Below are 24,012 nucleotides of genomic sequence, written 5' to 3'. Positions count from 1 at the left end.
GATGAATCTTGAGTAATAACACGTGAGGCTGAATTCTGGCCTGCAGTACATACGCGTGTACACTCTCTCCCTAAACACGTAAGTGAACTCCTGCAAACATGCACTCCTGACACACAACATGCACACATCTACACACAAACATATGAAACAGGTATAAAATACTTAAAAAAGTTAAAACACCACAAAACAAGAAAACATCAAAAGCTTACAAGATGTGCCAATGCACCTGTAAAGACAAGTATCAGAACACCACCAGTGTAATCAACAACCCTAAGAGAAAAGAAAGCATGGAAGGATACACTTCAACTCCTGAAAGTTAAACAACCAAGACAGCTATATTCAGCAAAGGTTACCTTTTAAAATTGACAAAGAAATACAGATATTTTAAGACAAAGACAAACTACGACAACGAAGCCAGCACTGAAGTAAATTCTTGAAGGAGAAACCATACACAGAGAAAGAAGAAAGTTTCAATCCTAAGACCACAATAATGTATACATTTATTTCATGAGAGGAAAAGACAACCAAAAAAGAAATGAGAAGAAATTCATCACGTTGAGTACAAACTCCTTCCAGAGACAGGAAGAAAAGAACAAACAACAATCTACTTAATAAAAGTACTTTTCGAAAGGGAGGAAGCCGACAGGTACGCTGCTGGAATAGTAGCTAGATCTTTACTTCCTGATCCATAGGCAGCAGCCAGGGGACTGGGTAGGAGAGTGAAGGAGACAGACACACAAGACACTCCAGAACTGAGACATTGGGCTTGGCCTGGGCTTTTGAAACCTTAAAGGCCACCCACTAAGCAAACTAAGCAGAAAGACAAATACTTCATGTCTCCTCTCATGTGCTGAACATAAATGTTTATGAGTGGACATATAGGTCATGAAACTAGGAAGGGGAATATGAGGTCTTAAATGAGGAAGGGGAAAAGATGGTAATGGAGAACACATGACTTGAAAGCTGAAAAGGGCACTGAGAAAGAAGGAAATGGGGGATGAAGAAGAGCAGCCAAGAGAGGAGAATGAATAGCAACAATACATACACACACATGCTTTATAGCACCATATGTGTGTGTGTATGAAAATGCCAAAATGAAAGCAGTTACTTTGCATGCTACATTAAACATTAAACAGATGACAACAGAAGAGTTTGCCACTGGCTGGGTTAAAGAGGGAAATGGAAAGCCAGTCTGAATAGATATAATATGTCATGTTAAGATTATAGTGAATGGGTAATGGATAGAGATGATGATTGTACAACACTGTAGGTGTATTTATGCCACTGAACTGTATACTCTAAAATGGCAAAATTTACACTATGTAATTTGTCCTAATAAAGGAGGATAGAAATGAAAAAGAATCATGTTCAATTGTTCCACTAGAAATAAAAAGCTCAAATTGTGAACAATCAAATTTCCCAAGCATATGTAAGAGTATGCATTCTATCAGTATTATGCCTTCCTAAAATATACAGCTGACTATTAAATAATGAGGCAAACTAGTCAAAATAGATTAGGTTATCTCACTCACACTCCAAGTTCATGGAAGTAACACGGTATACAAAATACTTGTGTCTATAATGCAAAGCCCATCACTATCTGCATCCTGTGACCAACTCACACTACTAATAACACGGAAAAACCTCTATGCTAAATTTGCTTTCAATTCAAAAACAGTACTTCATAGCTCTAAAGATTTAAACTAAGGAAAGAAGTAAAGATCAATAAAGTACCAACTATGATGCTAGGTTCCTTCCCAGGCCTGAATCTTATGTCCTCATCTCGCTAGTGTAGAAACAGCTGAATAATTTATATGCGAGTGGTAAAGCATGTGTGATTCGTGATACACTTTAAAAGCTGCTCTTGAGTAGTCAGTCAGTGTAAGAAACAGTAAAAGAACACTGGCAATTTTGCATGTTTTCAGAAAAGTCACCGTCTCAACGAAAAGTTATACTTGCCTTTTAGCACGGCTTCTTTGGATGCTCGCAAGCTTTTCCTATATTTAGTGTTATTTGATTCTAATTCCACTGCAAATGGACAAAAGACTTGATTTTTATCTTTTGAAACACAAATAGGTTTTTAAACACTGCCTCATAAATAGCAGACACTTAAACAGGTTATCAAAAAATTTTTTGTAACATTGAAAACAAAAATGACTTTTTTTGTTTTAATCTTATTACATTTTATTTAGCTATATTTTATTTGCCTATTCTCTTTCTTTTTTAAAATAATTTTAATTTTTTAAATATTAATCACAGGTTATTTACTTTGTATCCCAGTTGTAGCCCCCTACCTCATTAAAAATGACTTTTTAAGAAAATTTAAAGTATTAAAAAACTCTCATCTTAAATAACCTATTACCAATGGAAAAATATGTATTTATTGCCAACAAAGTAACATTTACAACATAGTTTTAATCAATTACATTTACACACATCAGAAGGAGACGATGCCCCTCACGTGCTACATGGTTATGTCTAAGGCTACTGGAAAGCAGCTTCGGGGCTGGAGAGAGAAGGTTCGGTGGTTAAGACTAGTGGCCACTCTTCTAGAGGACCCAGTTTCTATTCCCTACACCTAGATAGCAGCTTACAACTGTCTTTAACTCCAGTCCCAGGGGATCTGATGATCTCTTTTGGTCTTAATAAGCCCCAGGCACACATGTGGTATATAGACATACATGCAGGCAAAACAACTATTCACATAAAATAAATAAATATTACAGAAAACAAATCCTTTTTTTTTTGAATGAGAGACCTAACAGAGACCATCCTTAGGCAAGTCAATGTAAAGATTTAGTCATTAAAAATATTTGCAACCTCAGGTTTTAAATATTTTATTTATCAAATCAAACTTTTACTTGGAATTTTTACAATCTGAATGTAATTTAAAAAAAATCAACAGTTGCAGAAAACATGACATCACACTATGTTTGACTATTTTTAAAGTGATAAATGATACATAATTTATCCTTCCCAGCCCAAAGTTCAATATAAAACAGAACATTAATTTTGCTCACTGAAGGCTTATAAGCATGATATGGAATCATTTTTGACATATGTAAACTGAAATAGAATTGCTACTGTGAGTTTTAAGTATGTTTTGTTTTTGTTTTTACACTGGTATGATAAAACCAAACTATATCAAGCACACATTAGTGAAGATTTTATATCAGAAACCCAAGCAACAACACAAATGTGTAGTAACACCCTTCACTAATATGCTTCCAAGTTTCAAAAAATTTTTGACTTTTTCATGCTGGTAAAAATGTTATTAAAAATATCTTTGTACTACATGTATGAGACTTAGTTTAAGAGGTGAGAGCTCTCTTACAAGTTTAAAAAACAAATACAACTATTAAAAGAGAAAATGTCTAAGTGAGATGACATAAACTCATGTTCCATTATTTTTAAGCCAATAAGAATGTAAATCTCATTGGCTATTGCAATAATATAAAAAACCTGAACTTTATTCAGGCTAGCAAGCCAAGAAAATAATTTTGTCAGTATCAGCAAAGATATGCTCCAGTCCATTCTCCAAAGACATTTCTATTTTCTTGTAGGATTTAGTTTTTAAAAGAACAGAGTTTATTTGGCACTGTTATTAGCATGCTCAGAAAAAATAGTTTTGTTTTCAAGCTGGAAGAAAAGAATTTAAATGAGAATTTTCTAAAATACTGAGTGTGACCAATACTGTAAGGAAGGACCTACAAATTCTAAAAACATTATGATTTTAAACAAATCAATACTTTTGCCATCACTCGTTACACAGCACTGAGAAATTTCAAATACAAAGTGTAAAAACTCGTATATGAAATCTTAAGAAAAATCTTACTAAAATTATAAAAAACATTTTAGAAATTTAAAATGTAAAATATATTTGACTTTAAATTAAAAAACAAAAAACAAAAAACCCAAAACAGAACAAGAAACCCCACCATAAAACTTTACAATGGTATCCTTTGAACTATTGTCACCTGATTTCATTCTGCCAATGTATCCTCTTTACCTCGTGACCTCTCTAAGTCCTGCTACCATTTTTAAGCCCCATGTGCATTTTCCCCAATTCTTGAAATACCAAGAAAATTATAGAATCATGTTGCCTAAAACTTTAAATGCCCATAAATGTGTTTTCTGTGAAAATAAGGTACACCTTTTTAACACAAAGAAATGAATGAATTTGCCATAAACCACTAATATATTAAATAGACATTCCCATATTGGTTTTTAAAAACTAAATATAGTACTGGAAGAAAAGTGGGATTTCTAATTTTGTGTTGCCTTTAAGCTCTAAAAGAAAGTTCTGCAATCAACACTCAGGCATGATAGAATGTAAATGAAATTCCCATGCTTTCATACCTCTGATCGGCAACAGGAAACAACTTTTTTGTTAGGACATACGATCCCACTCTGTAGCACTTTGGATTTGCCAACCTCATGTTCTTCCCATCTCCACTTCCTAAGTGCTGGTTAGATGTACCACCACACCTGTGGGGGCAGCATACAACTACACACAATAATCTAGTTCTCACAGAGGATTCACGACCAGGTTCAACCCAAACTGAAGACTTAAAAATGTTCGAGAGTCACTGTGGTCTCCACTTCATCAACCTATTTGTTTTTAAAAGCAGTTTTCCAAAAATAACCAATCTTTCTCTTTCAATAAATCTGCTAAGTTTTATTCACTTGAGCCACACGTATAAACAGTTTAAAAATGAAAAACCTCTGAAGTCCCCTTCCTTTTCTTTCACTGAGAAGGATGAGTGAAGGTAATTCTTCGACGTCGCCTTTGAAAAGCCTTTAAATTCCATCGGTTTGGTTCCAGCATATGAGGACCATTGTAGACAAACAATACTGTCATCTTTTCAGAATAAGGAAGATTTTGTAGAAGCTGTAAAGATAAAAACAAATTGCCACATAATTAAAGTATATACTGAGAAAGACAGTTTTCCAGGCTTAGACACATTCTAATACATCACCTTGCCAGACTATAAGAGCTCCCTGCATAAGCCTATCTGAAGTCTGGCCTAATAACTGCCCTGGAATAGTCCAGCTGCCTGGGAATCCTCTGTATTCACAAGTCAACAAGGACTATACAGTAGTATCCACTTTCATTTCTATCAAAAACACCCCTCAAACGTCAATGGCTAAGCACTGTGACAGACTGTAGTTTGAGATACTTAGGAATATTTAGTTGAAGAAGGAAAAAGTCTGATTATTAGCAAACACGTCTGAGTATATTCACTTGGGAACTTACCCACAGCACTAGATTTAACAAAAGAATACTTCCCATTGCAATAGTTCTAGATTATGGAAAATTCTCTATGAAAATAACTATATTATTACAAAAGCTTATCTGTCAGTACAAAACATTGGGTAGTTAGGGCTAGGGTAGTGGCAGTGGGGGATAAAGACAGGAGCAGTGTGTGACATGACAGAGAGGGCTAGAGTCTGGGGATCTGCATTCCCAGTTGGCTCTTAGAAAAAAGGAGGAACTTTTTCTAGAAGGAGAATGACTATCAAAAGCAGGTAGGAGGTCTAATGACATGCTTCCTTCCCCGCTTGCTTAGATGATGCTTCTGACTAAGTATGTCACTGGAACTTGTCCCTTCTATGAATATAAGCATTACTATAACCACCCCCCCCCCTTTTTTGGCTGTCCTGGACCTACTTTGTAGATCAGGCTGGCCTCAAACTCACAGAGATCTGCCTGCCTCTGCCTCTCCAAGTGCTAGTATTACAGGTGTGTATCGCATGCCTGGCACTATATATATATATAATCTCTTTAGCTTCTTTTTTGGGGAGTATTCCTGCTCATATTTACATCTCATCCCAAATCTGCTCAATAACTGAGATACAGGGGGACATCTAAGCACATGGCTTCGGTGAGCCTACCCACTACTCACCTTTGGTGTGATGAAGAAGTACTGGGATGTATTCTCTTTACAGGCAGTGTTCACAACCATTTCAAACACTCTTCGCTCATTGATTGGGTCCATACCCTAAAACCATAATAACAATAATCATCACATTTGTATTTATTAGAGGATGTAGTATGTTCCCCAAGAAGAATCACTATACCTGATTAATCTCATCAACTACTCTGAATGGACATCGATTAAGCTCCTGAAGTGCCATCAAGTACAACATGGTAGAAACACTTCTTTCACCTCCACTTTGATGATGAGGAGTTAATTCATGTAGCTGAGTACTACTGCGAAATTTTACTCTAATTCGGATTCCATATTTATCATAATCTTCCTGTAAAACACAAAATGTTAAAAAATGAGTGGTTTCTATGATAATTTCATTCAATATTTGAAAATTTATCAGATATAGCAAATCAATCATAAAAGAAAACAACTTAAAGAACTACTACTTAAAAATTTCACTAGCCCCCAAGTGCCTCCATGTGTGTATATACAAACAAATGTAAACTTTATTATATAAAAAGGAGTCTATTTGGTGTTCTATAACTTTCACCAAACCTGAGATGACGCTTAAGGTTTATTTACTTATTTTAGCCACTCCAGGTCATTCAGATTTAGATTTACCTTAAAAGTAAAGTATCTAACATTACTAGTTAAATGGTCTAAGATAAGTGTCTAATCAAGAGAGACATAATACAAGAAACAGGCAATTCAACAGTCACATAGGTAAAATCAACTTCAATGGTATATTTAATCCAATATATTTAAAATATCATTTTAACATCACAATAATACAATAAAAATCATCAATGAATATTTTAATTTTTTCAATCTTTGAAATGATATGTATATAGTATGCATTCATAGCAGAGGTCTAAGAGCAACAAAAAGTGCTTTATTTATTATTTTAATTTGGGTATCATCAGTTAATTATTAAAAAGGTGTGGTAATTACTTATGGATGAAATAGCTCAGAATGTCAGTGGAATGGGCAGGTTCACGGGGATGCCACCTCAACGGTGAGTCAAGTCCACATTCTTTCTAAGAATGTCAAAAGCAAGAACTTCCTTTCACAGACCATAAGCCGCCTCAAGCATAAATACAAAAGGATTCAAGTAGGCCTTAAAAAATATTAACACATAGTACCTTTAACCTGTTCACCTTCCCCTTCAGAATCCCCAAGTAAACAAGTGACAGAACTGGAATTTGTAAGTTTTAACTTCCAAAGGGTTACTTGTAAACTGCATTTCTTCATTGTTGTTGACATCCTCTTTTTTTTTTTTTTTTTTTTTTTGCCTCATCCTATCTTCTTCAATCTTATTGAAGGCTTGGGTTAAAGAAATCAGCTCTAGGCCCTCTACTAAGGAGGGTGAATCAGAAAGGGGACAAAGGGAAAGGTCCACAAGAACAGACTGAAAGGCAGGAGGAGCTTTTCTACAGCAGTGCACTGAAAACTGTGGAGAAGAACAGTACAAGTTCGGAGGAGCAGCAGGAGACAGATGTAAAGGATGGGTTTTTGTGACAGAGACCTCACCTTGCTTACTGGATCACAGTTATACTCCACACAGTCAAAACCCTGATAAAGATCATGTTGTTACTTTGAGCAGTTGATGTTCCCAGTAATCAAATTTATCTAAGAGTTTAGACTCTGTCTGGGATTAGATAAAAAGTTTGATTCTTTGCCACTTGATAGCAATGTGACCGTCAGTAAAATTATCGTTTCAGTTTGTTTTTTAAAGTAGGGTAGATTAAATAACTATCCTATGAAGCAGGAACTTAAAAGAGATTAAACAAGATAAACTTTAGTGCCTGGCACAAAGGGAGCATATTGGAAGTTAAGCATTGTACATACATTTATGTACATATGTACATACATACAAGTATGTACATATGTACAAGCATATGTACATACATACAAGTATGTACATATGTACAAGCATATGTACATACATACATTGTACATACATTTCTTACAGTACATTGTTATAGTAAGATAAGAACTGTGTGGTAAAATGCTACGAAAAGATCTATCCTCAAATCTAGGTCTTAATGAAATGCTATTTCACACATGTGCTTCACATGAAGCAGAGGGGAGCTGTGAGACAAAACCCCTCAAAGGAGAAAAAGGTGCTATAAATGTAACAAAATGAAAACTTACATACTTGCTAAAATTCAAAGATATAAAATTTTAAGATATGAAAATTCTTTTCTTTTTTTTTATTTTGGACAGGGTTTCTCTGTGTAGCCTTGGTTGTCCTGGACTCACATTGTAGACAAGGCTGGCCTCAAATTCACAAAGATATGCCTGCCTCTGCCTCATAAAAATATTATTAATGACTTTTATTTAAAACAAATTTCATCTTAGAAACATTTTGACACATGCAAATGAGAATACAAAAATGACCTCAGTGCACCAGTAAAAAGTTTTAACTAAGATCAAAAGATTACCAGCCTTTTGTCACGTACACTCCTACCAGAATTTATTCCATTTTCTCAATTATTTTCACAGAAATCCAGTCAGTTCTTTTTCCCTCCCTCACCTGCTTAGAGTTCTGGGAACTGAACCCAGGGGCTCATGCAGCTGAGCACACACAATCATTTCACTCTACTTCCGGCTCTTCTTTACACAATTTTAATGGAAAATTTGGTCCATCCAAAAGAACAGTGATCAAGAAATTAGCGTATTTCCTATTATTTCCTAAATCTGTGATAAATAAACTTAAAGAAACAACATAGTTGTGGAAGGCATTTTAATCTTAGTTGGGAGAGAGAGGCAAGAGTGTCAGCAGAGTTCAATGTCATCTTTGGCAGTATCACAAGTTCTAGGGTAGTCTAGGCTATAGAGACCCACCAACACTACTGTCTATGTACGAACCCCAAAGTCTATGTAATATGTACTGCCTATTTTAGACTCAGCATCAGCACTGCCTTAAGGTACTGTCCAACATGTACACACCAAACTCCACCTCGCTGACATGAACTACATGAACTATCTTTTAGTCGTGGCTGTTAATTTGCTTATGGCTCTTACGTTGAGAAGTGGATTTATACAGCACTCATTCAATCCAGCAGAGATAGAAACACCAGCCACTTAGCCTCACTCTGACTTCCAAACCACGCAAACCTGATGGTGGAAACCCATAGGTGGTCTTTTCCTTCCTTTTCACAATTTTTCAGTAAACAAAATTTCATGTAGAATTCCAAAGTAAGCAATTTACATGTACCCTTTACATGTAATTAAAATATATCCCAAATGCATTTACCTCATTTTCTGTATGAAGATCAACTTCACCAGCACACTGCATGGAACTAAAAAAGTGGCTAAATTTCTCATTGATTTTTTCCACTAGCTCCTTTAAAGGGTTTAGCCACCTTTCTTTCACCTACAAATAAGAGACAAAACAAAACCACAAACTGAAGGCAGTACTATTCATTTTAATATAAAACTTTATACAGAACAAATTTCATATCAGAGTCAATTTGATCATAAAAATACTTTTTCTCTCAGGAGTGCAAAATTTATATGCTTATCCCATTAATGGTAAACATATAAGAAAGGAATAAAAATTACCTGTGAAATGTTCTCCCTGTATTCATCTAGCTCAACTTTCTTTCCCTTCAGTTCTTCAGTTAACTGCTGAATTTCTACTTCTCTTTTTGTGTACTCCTCAACTACCTGGTCAAAGAAAATTAAGACAAACTTATCAAAGGATAAAATTATATAAAAAATTGCACCAACTATTAGCTCAAAATGCCAACTGCACTGCATTGTCTGTATGCAATTAATTAATGCTATTACGTAGTGAAAGTGCTACTTTTTAATCCTTGAAAAAAATAATACACACTGCTGCATTTTAAGTTAACTCAACTATTCTTTTTATAAAGAAAAGGCACAGAACACTGTGTTCCTTAGGAAAACTCTATTTAAAATTCTAATAGATTCAGAATCTGGCATTTAAGGCATTGTTCCTGCTGTCTAGCTTATTATTACCCAGAGCTCTAGTACAGTGTGGGAGGCAAGTACTGGAGAGAGCTGTGTGTGTGTGCGTGTGTGTGCGTGCGCGCGCGAGCATGGGCGAGCGTGCACTGGGGAAGGTGGCAGTGGGAGAGCTGTAGGACAGAAACAGAAAAAGAGGCATACTGTAGGATTTAGTCCTGTGAAGCAAGAAGCTCTTGATCTTTCCTCAGTTAATAGTGCATCAATTTCATCCAATGTGTTTGGAAGGTCTTGAAAAGCCTATAAGAGGAAAAAAAAAGTAACATTAAAAACGGAATAGTGAAAAGTTTATCAGAATAGCTAAAAGAAAGTAATTTGCTACGTATCTACTATCTGATTAATAGCATGCTAGCACACAGCAATATAGAGGGCATTTTGCCTTTAAAAAGCTTACATCTTAAACAGGGCATTTTGCCTTTAAAAAGCTTACACTTTAAAAGAAAACAAAATGTATACATGTTGGACAGTACCTTAAGGCAGTACTGATGCTGAGTCTAAAATAAGCAGTACATATTACATAGACTTTGGAATTTAAAATAATGAAGTGTCAGTTCATGCTACATGAGAATTAAAAGAGTTCAAAAGCCTATAATTTATCTCTGGGTCTTGAAGCAGTCGCTAGGGACAAAGCAATGCAAAAAGGAGATAACAATTTGGAGAAAAGAATGAGTACTGATTACCATGGGGGGTGAGGAGTTGTGTCCATTTGGAATGGTGGGTACTTGCTGAATTGGTAGAATGGGTCCAGAATATGTGGGGCATTGAAAGAGAGCAAGAAGTTAGAACTTTATACTGTACTTATGAAGACCTACAAAAGCATCCTTAGAATTCAATTACTGAGACAGAATTTCATCAAGACTATCTTCTGAACCTATGCCACAGAGACTCATTAGGATAGACACTTTCCTACAAGGAGAGATATACAGTACACTTTTTTGCCTAGTACAACCTGTGGAGCCCTTACAGTAAAAGGTATGTAATAAGTCTAAAGCCCTAAAAAGGTTCTGATGAGTTACATATATAGGTTAATCAGGTAACTTTGACTTGTATCTTTTTAACCCATTGGAACACAGTCCAATTTCTGTGAAGGTCTCCAGGTATTCGTTATGTACATCTCTTACTTGTCTGTTTAGCTGTGAGCTTATGTTCCAACACTTACTTGTTATCTTCACCAGACACTAAGAGGCATACTAAATTTATGATAATAAAACATAATTTCTACCTCATCCACCTTTCCCAGCACTATAAGCAAATCAACTTCTCATCCAGCTTCACAGTTTGTTCAGGCAAACATTTAGGAGTTCTCTCTTACATCTCTCAAATCCACCCCTGAAGTAAAGTTCCCTTCTTCCCCCATCCCTTTGTGCTACACTACATTAATCTCTTCTATGGGCAAATTAATAACCCTTAAAGTGGTTTCCTTGCTTCTTTTCTTATAGGTCTTATTCTTCATAGAACAGTTAAGAGTATTCATCAATAAACTGAATTTAATAACATCATTCTTGTGTTTAAAATCCTCTAGTGGATTCTATCTTAAAGGGCCAGAGCTGGGAATACAGATTTGTGCTGGAGTACTTGCCTAATCTCTAACACTAAAGGGGGAAAAAATCCAAACTTCATGTAATCTATAAAGCCATATTAATTTGGCCCATGTCTTCTTCTCTGCTTGGAATGTAATTTGATTTTGTTTTTGAAACAAGCATTTGTCTGTATAGCCCTGGCTGTCCTAGACAGGACTTAGAATTCTGTCTGCCTATGCCTCCTGAGTTCTGGGACTAAAGGCATGTGTCAACATCGCCAGGCTGGGATGTAATTTTTAATCCCACCAAGATCCCTTCTATTCTATCACCTGCCAAATACATCTGCACCTCAGCAACTTTGTATGAGCAGATATTTTGTTTTACACCTCTACTTGAATGATTTCTTCTCTTCATCTAAGACTTATCTAAAATAGTAACATCTCAAAGGAACCATCCCTAAGTGGATATCCTTGATACTTTATCCTTCACCTTTATTTTTTCTTAGCCTGACCTTATTATCTACTTATTTCGATGTTGTTTGGTCCATCCTCCAGATTAGAGTTGAAGTTTCATTGAGGAAAGAAACATGTCTCTCCTAATAAATATTTGGTCATAGCAGCCAATCAATATATTTAAATAAATGTATTATTTTTTTACTTTATTCTTTCAAAAGAGCATAACTTCTGGGAAGGCAGGGTGGAAACAGTTTAGTTCTATATGTAGCCCAGGTTGACCTTGAACTTGGGAACATCCTACAGTCACCTCCCAAGTGCTGGTATTACAGGCAACTGCCAACCATGTCCAGCACACAAAAAAACTGTAACTTATAGTATAGATACCACATCAATATTTTATTAAAACCAAACATTTTACATGCATTCTACAATTTTCTTTAGAAACACACTTCTCAATTAGTTGTATGAATTTCTGTTGCATTCTTATTCTGTACCCAATCAAATCCACATTCCAGTTTTCTGTGTCTGGTAACATAAAATAAAACCTAGGATTTGACAACTAAATCTACACTAGTCTCTTTCAATGCTCAGTGGACATTTCATCATCTATATATTTAAGATTTTAAAAAAGGATTCAAATACTACCATTTAAGAATGCATTTGTAACTCTTTTGCTTTTACTTTGAATAGTATGCAGGAATGGCTTCAATGTCAGCTAAAGCCTAGAACACAGGGGACAGAATGAATGGTGGAATGTGAACTGAAAGGGAGCATTGCTTAGTCGGATTCTGAGGTATCAGCATGTTACTGAAAGATGATTATTAGCTCTGAATATCCAGCCACTGATAAACCCTGATTAAGCACCAGAACATCTAGAAAACACTTGCCTTTGTTTTTCTAAATATGACCCCTTTTATTGTTGTCAAGTACACATTACTTACTAGTTTCCTTGGGTATCGCATACTCCCAATTATACCTCTCAGAGATGGTCAAGAGGGAAAGACTATAATTGTAAAAGTGTATATTATGTTGTCATTTTAAGATATTTCCTATATTTTAAGAATTTCAATGCTAAGCAAAGACTGGTAACTAAATCTGAAGGTTTATATTACGTATATGATAATCAGTATAAAAATGGAGAAAGGTGTATTTTTAAATAAAACTTAGTGTTTTCATGTTCTGTTTCCATGCTTAGAGTAGGGTATCTTAAACTTAAAAATACTGTGTCAAATGCAGCATTATATATTTTTATACTTACTGTCTGAAATTCTTGGGGAACGGCTTGGTCTGCACTCAGGTTACATACTTGCCTAGCTCTCTTCATAAGTTCCTTGCACTTCTGTAACAATCTCAGTCTATTATCATCCAATTCAACGAACTGTTGCTGTTAAAAAATATTTCAAAATTTTACTACCAAATCAGAGGCTTATTGTATAAAACAATCACATATCTAATAAATTGCTGGATTCTGACTATGATAACCACATCATCTGAACCATGAATTTTTATTATTAAAGTGCATTAGCCTTTTATTATAAAGGTAAAATTTTAAATTAAACTTAAAAATATCAGCCACTATTTCTCTACAAGAATTCTAAAGTTTACCTTTTTCTGAATGTGTAATTTCATTATCATACATAGGCTTCACATAAAATATAGCATCCAAATGTAAATTTTAAAATTAGTTTTGATAACTTTTCAAATGTGTCTTATCTATTTATCATTTATTCATGGACTTAGCAGATAATCAGTAGGATCTATGAGATGCCAATATTATGATCTGTATTAAGTCCTGGGAGGTGAATATGTACAACCCCACAGAAGCATCATCACAACAGAAAGGCAAACACTGCTGAGGGCTTGTGTGTGTCAGGTGCTTCTCATCAAACTTTTCTTTCCTTGCCCTTACTGATTTATCTTTTAATTAAACAGCATTTATTCCTAAACCAGCTGTATAAAAAAATCACCACACAGAGACTAGGATTTATTTAATTAACCTAGTGCACAATGCTAGGCAATAATTACTCCATCCTAAAGCTCCAAGCCTGCGCAGCTTCCTCCCACAGATTTCCCACATTATACTGGCTTTTTAGTCATATCTTAGGTCTGGTTCATTTCTCCTGAAGTTTCCCTGGTCCTCTCCTCCCACTCCTCTCTCCTCCCCTCTGGACCAGGATGTCCCACCCCATTCGTTCCATCTCTCATCACTGGCTGGTTGTTTTTATTGGCAATACAGAGAACAAATGGTAGCATGTTTACACAAACTTGAGACAGGTGATGCTTACAATGCAATGTCTGGATTGAAACCAGATAGTGGAATAGAGAAATCTACATTTGAATGAACAACAGTAAATTATATGCATTCCATAAGAACTTTCTACCAACATTGCCCCATTCCCTCCATCCCCCATTCTGTAATGGTAGTGCTGTTAAAGCAGGGTCTTATGTAGTCCAGGCTGACATCAAACTTGTCATGTTGCCAAGACTGACTGGCCTTGAACTCCTGATTCTTCTGTTTCCCAAGTAAGGGGTAACAGATGCATAGCCCCATGCCTAGAGCTAGTATCTTCTTTCTGACAATGTTATACAGTAATAGGCTGAAAGGGGGCTGAAGAGATGGCTCACAAATGCCTGTAACTCCAGGTCTAGGGGATCCTCTGGACTCCATGTGCATACACCCCAGCCCCTAAATACATATATTTAAAATGATAATCTAATCTAATCTAATCTAATCTAATTAATTTTTGAGACAGGGTTTCTCTGTAGCTTCGACTGTCCTGAAATTTGCTCTATAGACCAGGCTGGCCTCAAACTCAAGAGATCTGCCCGCCTCTGACTCCTGAATGCCGGGATTACAGATGTGCAACACCGCCACCTAGCCAGATAAAATTATTTTTAAAAGACTAATTAAAAAACCATTCAAATTCACACACACTCAGAGACTATCACAATTCATATCCATGTCTGCCTGTAAGAACCCCTCTATACTCTGCGGTGAGGTGTGTCTCCTAGTAATATCAGAAGCTCTGCCTGTGAAGTCTCACCAACATGACTGCCAAACATGAGTTCAAGTCCATGAGGCCTCAGCCCTGCACAAAAACCACACGAAACTGAGTGAGGCTGGGAGCAGGGAAAAGCATATAAATTGGTTCTCCAGTACCAAATGATCATTTTTGAAAACATACAAGTAACACTCTATGGACTCAATAGGTTGTATTTGGAAATACACATATACATGTAGAAACAACTGAATAAAAAAAAAGGCCTTTAATTTGAAGGAGAGCGAGGAAGGGTCATAGTATATAATTTAGAAGGAAACGAAACAATGTTGTAATTATAACATAATCACAAAAACAGACAGACAAACAAACTGAATAAATAAAAATCAAAGGAGGTGGGGGAAGAAGCCCTTACCATGGAAAAAGGGTTTGCTACAGTCCAGGCTCACCTCGAACTTACTATGTATGAAGGCTAGTGCTGGACTCATCTTTTGCTTCTAACTCACAAGTGCTGATCATAAGGTACCATGCTTGCCCTATACAGCATATGTTCCTTTTGTTATTATAAGCACTTTTCAGTGGCAGCAGTGCGGACAGAGTAATTAAGTAGGAAATTGAATGGAGAAAGGTCAGAGTGGTAGCAGAAGCTGTGACAACTGAACAGTTTCAATGGGGAAAAATTACTAAGAGCCAGCTAGTTACAAAGGAAAATTTAAGGATAGATGATTATGAATATATATGCACAGAAGCCTCAAAGATGCACTTAGTAAGTAAGTAAGTAATCTACTATGGCTAGAAGAGAGGAATCTATAAAGATATAAATATTTAGCATTACCAAGGTGGACAAGCACCAGGCGTTCAAGTTTCATGTGTGATAGGAAGGCACCTAAGCTCTTTAATGCACTTCTAGACCAAGTTATTATCAAAACAATTATTCTACAAATTAGTCAGTTTAGTACCCACTACAATCTCAGGAAATGTATTACTTTTAGATGAGAGGCAGTGAGAAACTTTACACCATTTATCTCTCTTTGTATGAAACATCAAACTAATCTTATCAAAAAATCCCACATATAAGGAGGGATTTGATACCTTAGTCATACCTCAAGTCTATTCGGCTAATATCTCTGAGGGACTTGGAGAGCTCTATCATTAACAAGGTCTTTGGGTCACTTATGTTTACCAGTCTGACAACAAACAAATGAAAGAAAGATAATAGTACAAAAAGTAAAAGGTTATATTCTGTATTGAACCAAAATAAAAGCAAGCCTTTATCTAATTTCTTAGCACCACGGTTTCCTTGAATAAATTCCTTTAGCCTGAGAGGAATGAAAGCAATAGTAAAGTTCCCAGTTGTCCTCCTTCACTATCTAAGGATGATTTTACTTAAGCAATGTAAAAGAAGGGACAGCTGGGGAAACTAAACCTTCCTAACAACCATTATTCCTATTTCCTGTTGCTCTGGACTTTGCTAAAATGAATTATTAGGATATTACAGGAAAGAAGTATCACTGAGTTGATTATCTGAAGCTCTAAATTGAAAAGGGGAAGAACCTCACTTCATAGTTTCCTTCTGTTTGGTGGAATATGTCTAACAAAATTATCTCAGAAAAGCCTTTCTATATATATTTGTTAGTGACAATTACCTCTTGACAAAGCCCCCATTCATTTCTTCTCTTTACTTTTATAACACGCTTTCATTGTTACTATTTTGAACTTATACATTTCTTTGAGGAAGCACATAGTTATGCATATGAACACAAATGTATATATAACTCTTTGTGGATACACAAGGGAGCTGCTAACTAAGAACGCATTTAATGCAGAGATTATAAACATGAAAGTCAAGTTGAACTAGAATGATTTCATTGACTTTTCGTCTTCTGAGGATAGATACTACATAAAAAAACTTATCTAAATACTCCAATTGTAGACGTTAAGTTTCTTGCTAAAGCCAATTAAAAATCCCAGAACCTATGTTTTGTAGATATTATAATTTTAAAACTAGTTGAAGTAAACACTTTAATAAATCAAGGCAAGTTATCGCTCTAGAAACAACCACAGCCCCTCCTACAGGCCAATCAAGCATGGCCAGATGAATTACTGACCAGGTGAAGCCTTAGGAATCAGACAGTGGTTCCTAACATTCAGAATATATCCAGAACTCAGAAACCACATAAAGAAAGTAAGCCAAGGAAAAACTAGGTATGGATCTAAAAAGAGAATTTTGAAAAGAAGAAATTTAAAATGGGTTCAACATCCTAAGCATTCAGATAAATAAAAATTAAAATCTTTTGAGATTTCATCTTAGCCCAGTTAGAAGGTCAAGATCAAGAAAGTAACTGACAACAAATTCTGTTAAGAATGTGGGGAAAGCCAGTCGCAGTGGCACATGCCATTAATCCCAGCACTTGGGAGGCAGAGGTGGATGGATTTCTTTGAGTTTGAGGCCAGCCTGGCCTAAGGCTGGTCTACCGAACGAGTCCAGGGCAACCACAGCCGTTTCACAGAGAAGCCCTGTGTCAAACAAAACAAAACAAAACAAAACAAAACAAAACAAAACAAAACAAAACAAGAATGTGGAGAACGGAGAACTTTCACTCACCAATTCTCATTGCTGATTATGAAATTCATTGTAGAGAACTCTTAACAAGCTAAAAACAGATCCACATATGACCCAGCTCTGCCACTTCTTGGCATATGTCCAAAGGACTTGATACTAAAGAGATATTTTGTCAGTTTACCACCTATATATTCACAATATCTAGGAATTGGAAGCAGCTGAGATAATCATCAGTGAATAAATAACAAATTCTATTCAGCCATGAAGAAAGATGAAACATGTAGATGATGGATGAATCTGGAAGATACTGTCTTAAGTGAGGAAAATCAGACCTGGAAAGACAAGCACTGTACATTCTCTCTTATTTAGGGATCCCAGATTAAATACTTAGATTTGAAATGTCTCATCGGTTTAGAACATTTGTTGTTCTTACAGAGTTACCTGGATTGTTCTTAGCACCCACAGAGGTTCACAGGCACTTGTAACATCAGTTCTATGGGATCCCATGCCCTCTGATGGCACCAGGCACAAACATAGTATTCATGTATACACCCACACACTCACATACATACAAATCTATCTATCTACCCACCCACCCACCCATCCATTCTGTGTAGCCCCGGCTGTCCTGGAACTCATTCAGTAGACCAGGCTGGCCTTAACTCAGAGATTCACCTGCCTCTACCTCCTGAGTTCTGGGATTAAAGGTATGTGCCAGCACTGCCTGGCTTATAAACCAATTTAAAAAAAAAAAAAAAAAAACTGTCGTGAAACATTATTTTATAAACTTAATACATATATAAGCTGTGTGTTTACTTTATGTGGAATGATGTCACATGGGGTTATAATGTTCCTCCCAGGGGTCATAGAATCTCTAACAAATATCCTAGTACAGGCAAGGGAATCTCCCTAGAAGGGGGATGTACAAAAGATCCTCAATACAAGATGGGTGATTGTTGTTGTCTTTGGCTGCCTCCCAGAACTTATGGTAAGACACTATGAAGATACCATACACTCTGGACACAGGACTTGGAAGAATTCTTAAAGCTTCCTCTCTGAAGGAGCTCTCATAATGTGGGAAGGAGCTATGCATGCTGCCCAGGGAGAAAAGTGCTCAAAAGTTTTACCCAGCTGCTAACCAAGAGGCACACAGTGATGAGCTGGCCAAGATAACCACAAGGGTGTGAATACGGCATTTTAGATCCCAGGGATAATAACAGCCATCTGACTGCACTTACGGCCTGCTCGATATGAGGGAACTCATGGCTGGTACTGTAAGCTTAGTCAACTACCCATAGCTGCAGATGTTATAGACCCCAGAGAAGAAACTACTACGGTCATTTTCCTAAGCCAACATAACTTATGACTATATTCTAGTGTAGCTCTTATCCTTCATCAAAGAAGATTCTTTTTGCAGCAGCTAAAGGCTTCTACAGAGATCTATAATTTGTCAAAATGTAGAGAATAAGTGAAACAGGAGCACACAGACCTAATTAGTCTATAATACAACCTCTATATATAAGGCTTAGGAAACATCATGGAAGGTACAGTGGAAATATTTTTAGAACCAGGGAATTGGGATACCTATTGCAAGATTCTGAGATGTGAGAAGGATATGATAACCATAAAATCTCAAAAAATCAGTTGCTTATACAAAACCTGCATAATGAGCACATCAGTGGGCACGCCAAAGAGGATGGGCCTTGAAGGCCCCATACCTAGTTGAACAAATATAGGCAATGAGTGGCTGGCTGCTGAAGGGTGAGACCTCATATAGGCTGTCCAATCTCAAGAGGTCAGTCCTAAATATATGTATAAAAGAACATCACTAAATAGACTCAATAGGTTGTATGTACCACCTCCCACACGTGTGGTTCTGTATGTAACATATAGTTATAAAAAAAAGAGGTGATGAAGTAGAAAGGGAATTAGGAGAACACTAAAGGAGTTGAAGATAGAGTAAGAAAAGATGTAAACACAGTACATTCATGTACAAAATTCTCAAAAAAATTTATTCAAAAATAACAAAAGACATGGGAAGTGGCCAAAGACAGTATAAGCTCCATGGTAGTAAAGAAAGGAGTCCCTGATCACTGAAAACCACATTATTTATAGGAAATAATTTATCTGTTTGACACAAAATAATGCCAAAATTTATAAATGCCTTTAAGTAATGGTTCAGAAAAAAAAATTATTTTAAGTATGCGTCTTAAGAAATATCTCTGAAATCCTTTCTATGGAAAGTTGAATTGTCACGAATGTTGTATGGAAAGAAATACCTTAATACGAAACAAGGAAAAACTTTTCTTAGAAGGCCCTCTTGTGGAAGAAAGAATTATTCATTGATGTTTTTGTTCTACTTAACAGCTCATTAAATAAGATTCAAACAAAATGAAAACTACTTCCTATATGAACACAATTAAATTTGAGTTCTAAGTACCATGCCATTAGTAAAACAAAGGCTATAAATTAATGCATTTAATTTTTTCAGTGAAGGGATTATGAGTATGCCTAAATTCACAGATCCAATCTAACTGAATACTAATTATGCCTTAGACAGAAGATGAAACACACAATTGAAAATATGAAAATCATTTAGTATTTTTCTTAAATGCTAACCTGAAATTTTCATATCGAATTTGAGATTTGAAAAACTTTAGGCCTATACTGACTTTTCAATACACAAAATTAACTATCAACCTATCTATGCTTAAATAATGAAATCTGGTTATACTATATTATACTGCTGAAGCATCCCTATCTGAAAATCCGAGTTCTTAATCAGGAACAGTCATAATACCACAAGTGGAAAATTCCTTATTTCATCCATGGTAAGCCAAAGTTAAAACACAGTTGCAGCAGACAAGTAACAACTTATCCTTGGGTTATGTGTTTGATGTGTACATGAAACATAACGCTAGTGTTTTGCTTTTGATCCCATCCAAAATCTGAATCTCCAAAATCTGAATCAGAAATGGGAAACTTCTTCAGGTAAGGGATCCTTTAAACTGCAACAGTGTTTATTCAGTGGTCCACCTGTCACTCAGCACTGGGGTTACAGACATGTTGCTGTGCTTCACATTTCACATGGGTGCTGAGGATATGAACTCAGATTTTCATGCTTGCACATCAAGCACCTTACCTACTGAGCCATCTACAAAACCCATTTCTTGCCAGAGTTGGTGATGTATCCGGTTGATCCCAGCATGTTGTATAAGTCTGAGGTCAGCCTTGCCCACACAATGAGACCCTGCCTCAATCAATAAATGAATCAACAAATGTAAACTGGAGGTTCTGTATTACTGATAGTATTGCTCCCTAGGATGTATGTAGCAATTTCTTTAGAAATTTTGATTGCCATTACTAGTGTTGTGTGTGCGCGCACACGCTCGCACGTTAGTGTTAGGTAGACCTGTCAGTCATGCTGCTAAGACACAGGGTAAGTCTCTTACAGAAAGGATTATCCAATTCAAAATGCCAATAGTTCTTAGATCACAATACCCTCTTCTAGACATTGGCTTATACAGATAGAAATGTAATTATTTCCCAGAGTCATTCTGTAAGTGGTAACATGTCATCAGGACACACATCTCTAATACTATAATCTCTTCATTTATCAGCTAAAATATTTCTATAAAGATCCTATTTATTTCTATATCCTTGATAATCAGCAATTTACATAAGAAATGTACAATGATGGGGCTGGAGAGAGGACTCAGCAGTTAAGAGCATCTACTGCTCTGGCAGAAGATCACAAATCTGTAACTCTACTCCTAGGGAGCCAACACCCTTTTATAGTCAAGAGATATATGAACATACACAAATAATAATGGGAGCCCCTTTAATCACACCAAGTGGGAGACACAGCCAGGTTAGTCTCTATGAGTTCGAGAACAGCCTGGTCTACATAGTGAGTTTAAGGCCAGTCAAGAAAAAAAATAGCAAGACATTCACTCCAACCCCACAATTTAAAACAAAATGAGGATGAATGATCAATTCTCTAGAATTATTCAAAATAATCATCTGTTTTCTAAATATGATTTTTTAGAGAATCATTTTAAATTTGCCAATTTAGACATTCTGATATGTTCAACTTCCTCCCCCATAATCTTTGGCCACTTAAAGAGTCTTCATTTAGGTTCATAGACCAATCTGAGATTGTGTGTTTTTGCTTTCATGCACGATAAAATCATTAATCATATTATTTACACAATCATTTCATTTTCTAGATTTGGAATTAACTATTTTCTCCAATAAGCCATTTTAATACAAAACAGTACTTAGAAACCATGCATATGGAATAAGGAAATGTTTGGTTTGCTTTGGGGGGGAGGGGTGTATGATTTTTTTTTCTTTCTTTCAACTATATGGTAGTACAGGTGTCCTCAAACTTACCCTCTTGGCCCAGACTGCTGAGTGTGGGCACTAAAGGCATGTACAAATATGCTGGGCTTGTCTGTACACCCCCAACCCCCAACCCCCTTTATAGAAAATATATGGTGAAGTTATTCTGGTTATTTCCAATTCAAAAATTTCAAAGTTTTTATTAATTATCATTTTAATTTTATATTGAAGCTGTTTTCTTTTAGGCCAAAACTCCTAATGGCATCATTTATTTCTCACTTTTACAAGAAGAACATCACAGATATTAACAGCTTAATTACATAAAACAAGTTAAGATTCTCTTTGGAATTCTTTTTGTGTTTAGAATAATTTTTTTGTAATTATATTTATTTAATTTTGCTTTTGTCTTAGAAAAAAATTAATTTTGTCTGTAGATTATTCCAAAGTAGGAAAAAAACCCTAACAACTAAAATTAATTTTTTAAAAGATTTATTTACTATATAGTATTCTGCTTGCACAAGTGCCTACATACCAGGAGAGGACACCAGATCTCATTATAGATGGCTATGAGCCACCATGCAGTTGCTGGGACTTGAACTCAGGACCCTTAGAAAAACAGCTAGTACTCTTATCCTCTGAGCCATCTCTCAATCCCCCTAACTGAAACAATTAAGCTCATCTCCTACCCTGCGAATAAATAGAACAGTGCTGGCTTGTCCCCATGGGACTTTACCACACTCCTGACTCTTTCCTGCAAAGTAGAAGCACTATGTCCATTGCCCCTTGTATTTTTCAGTTAGTAACATATATAGGATGCCAGTAACTTCCTAATAAGATAAAGACTTCCCCATTCATTTAACAGATTTCCTGAATTTACATAATTAGCTTATGATCATAAACTCAACTGTGTAAGTGAATAATTGTTAGTAAATCTACAGAGCTGTAAACAGTGTAAGCCCAATGCTCTTTGATCACCTCTCCCTGGGGAGCAAAGCCTTGCCAGGCCACAGAGGAAGAAGATGCAGCCAGCTCCAAGGAGACACGGGATAGACTAGGGTCAGATAGAAGAGAAGGACCTCCTCTCTCAGAGGACTGGAAGGAGATGAGGGAGGGGACTATAGCTGGGATACAAAAGGAATAAACTGCAATCAATGAATAAACAAAGATAAGCCACAATATGTTTGATCTTTCTAAAACGTCTTTCTCTTATGTGAATGTTTCATATTCTGTAGGTGTTAGAATTTACTTAAAAAAATTTAGCAGAGACACTATGGACACTTAAATTTAATCTGATTGGTTCTGGCAATGTCTCTGAGACGGTGCCCATGTTGCCTACGCTGCCCTCAAACTCTTATGCTCAAATGATGCTCCTACCTCAACCTCCCAAGTGCTGAGACTGCAGTCATGCCTCTGCTTGCCCTTAATTCCACCTGTGTTTTACAACAGTAATTTTAGCTCATGTATTTGTAAACAATACAAATACATGAGTATTTCATGTATTTGTATTCCACTGTATTCGAGTTCCACTGCCCCTGCTCTTCACACCTTTTCTTTGTATATCATGATCTTTGTATAAATACATGATATTTATACCTCCTTACAGCTTCTTGGGAGAAAGGATATCTATTGGCTCCTCATGATGAATAATAGTGAAACACTCCTTATTTTCCTGCCTGAAAGCATCAACTCATATATAGTAACAATAATAATATCTAAACAACAATCAGCAAATATAAGTATTTTATTTCTGTCTTTCTTACCTTTTTGGAGACTTTAGGTATATATTAGACTTGCGACCACACAGTACGTGTATAATAGTTCTCTTTTCAGTAAGTTTTGTTTTTCTAAGGAGTCTTGAGTCTGGACAATGCCAGTATCATTACACTGTTGCCTAGTGTGTGACAGTCTCTCTCAGGTTCAGCTCTTTTGATACTGGGCTTTCCTGAGCTTTCCATGGTTAATGGGGACTCCTCTCTTCAGAGAACAAAACCCGCTGGCAGTTTGTTTTGAGGTTCTTGGCAACATCAAGCTATTTTTGAAGTTCTGGATTATGTTGTTCCCTTGTATTCTGGAGCTCTCAGGTGGATTAGTCTTTGAAAACGAGTGCCAAAAGGTTATTTTTTACTCAAGAATTCCCTGGATCACACCTGAGTTTATTTTAACAGGGGTGAAGTCAGGATGTTAGTGGGCAATGTCAGAAAGACC

General features: G+C 36.1%; 1 protein-coding gene across 3 annotated transcripts in view; it reads right to left on the bottom strand.

Annotated features, from left to right (window-relative positions):
- Window positions 1-2,821: 2,821 nt before the first annotated feature.
- The window catches only part of Smc5 (structural maintenance of chromosomes 5), a 69,655-nt gene continuing 48,464 nt past the window's right edge, over window positions 2,822-24,012 (bottom strand). The window contains exons 18-25 of one of the 3 annotated variants that reach the window (XM_055613943.1): window positions 13,160-13,285; window positions 10,604-10,651; window positions 10,071-10,166; window positions 9,501-9,605; window positions 9,193-9,312; window positions 6,082-6,261; window positions 5,907-6,002; window positions 2,822-4,891 (exon numbers count right to left, since the gene is read on the bottom strand). In XM_055613943.1, coding sequence (XP_055469918.1) covers window positions 4,748-4,891; window positions 5,907-6,002; window positions 6,082-6,261; window positions 9,193-9,312; window positions 9,501-9,605; window positions 10,071-10,166; window positions 10,604-10,651; window positions 13,160-13,285 — 915 coding nt within the window. In that variant the 3' untranslated portion in view covers window positions 2,822-4,747. The remainder of the gene's footprint in view (window positions 4,892-5,906; window positions 6,003-6,081; window positions 6,262-9,192; window positions 9,313-9,500; window positions 9,606-10,070; window positions 10,167-10,603; window positions 10,652-13,159; window positions 13,286-24,012) is intronic. The other 2 variants (XM_055613944.1, XM_055613945.1) reach the window with 2 other exon arrangements.

Source organism: Psammomys obesus, unplaced genomic scaffold (assembly GCF_907164565.1).
Source record: "Psammomys obesus unplaced genomic scaffold, mPsaObe1.curated_primary_1811, whole genome shotgun sequence".
NCBI classification, from domain to species: Eukaryota; Metazoa; Chordata; class Mammalia; order Rodentia; family Muridae; genus Psammomys; species Psammomys obesus.
This window is presented reverse-complemented; position numbering and strand designations above follow the sequence as displayed.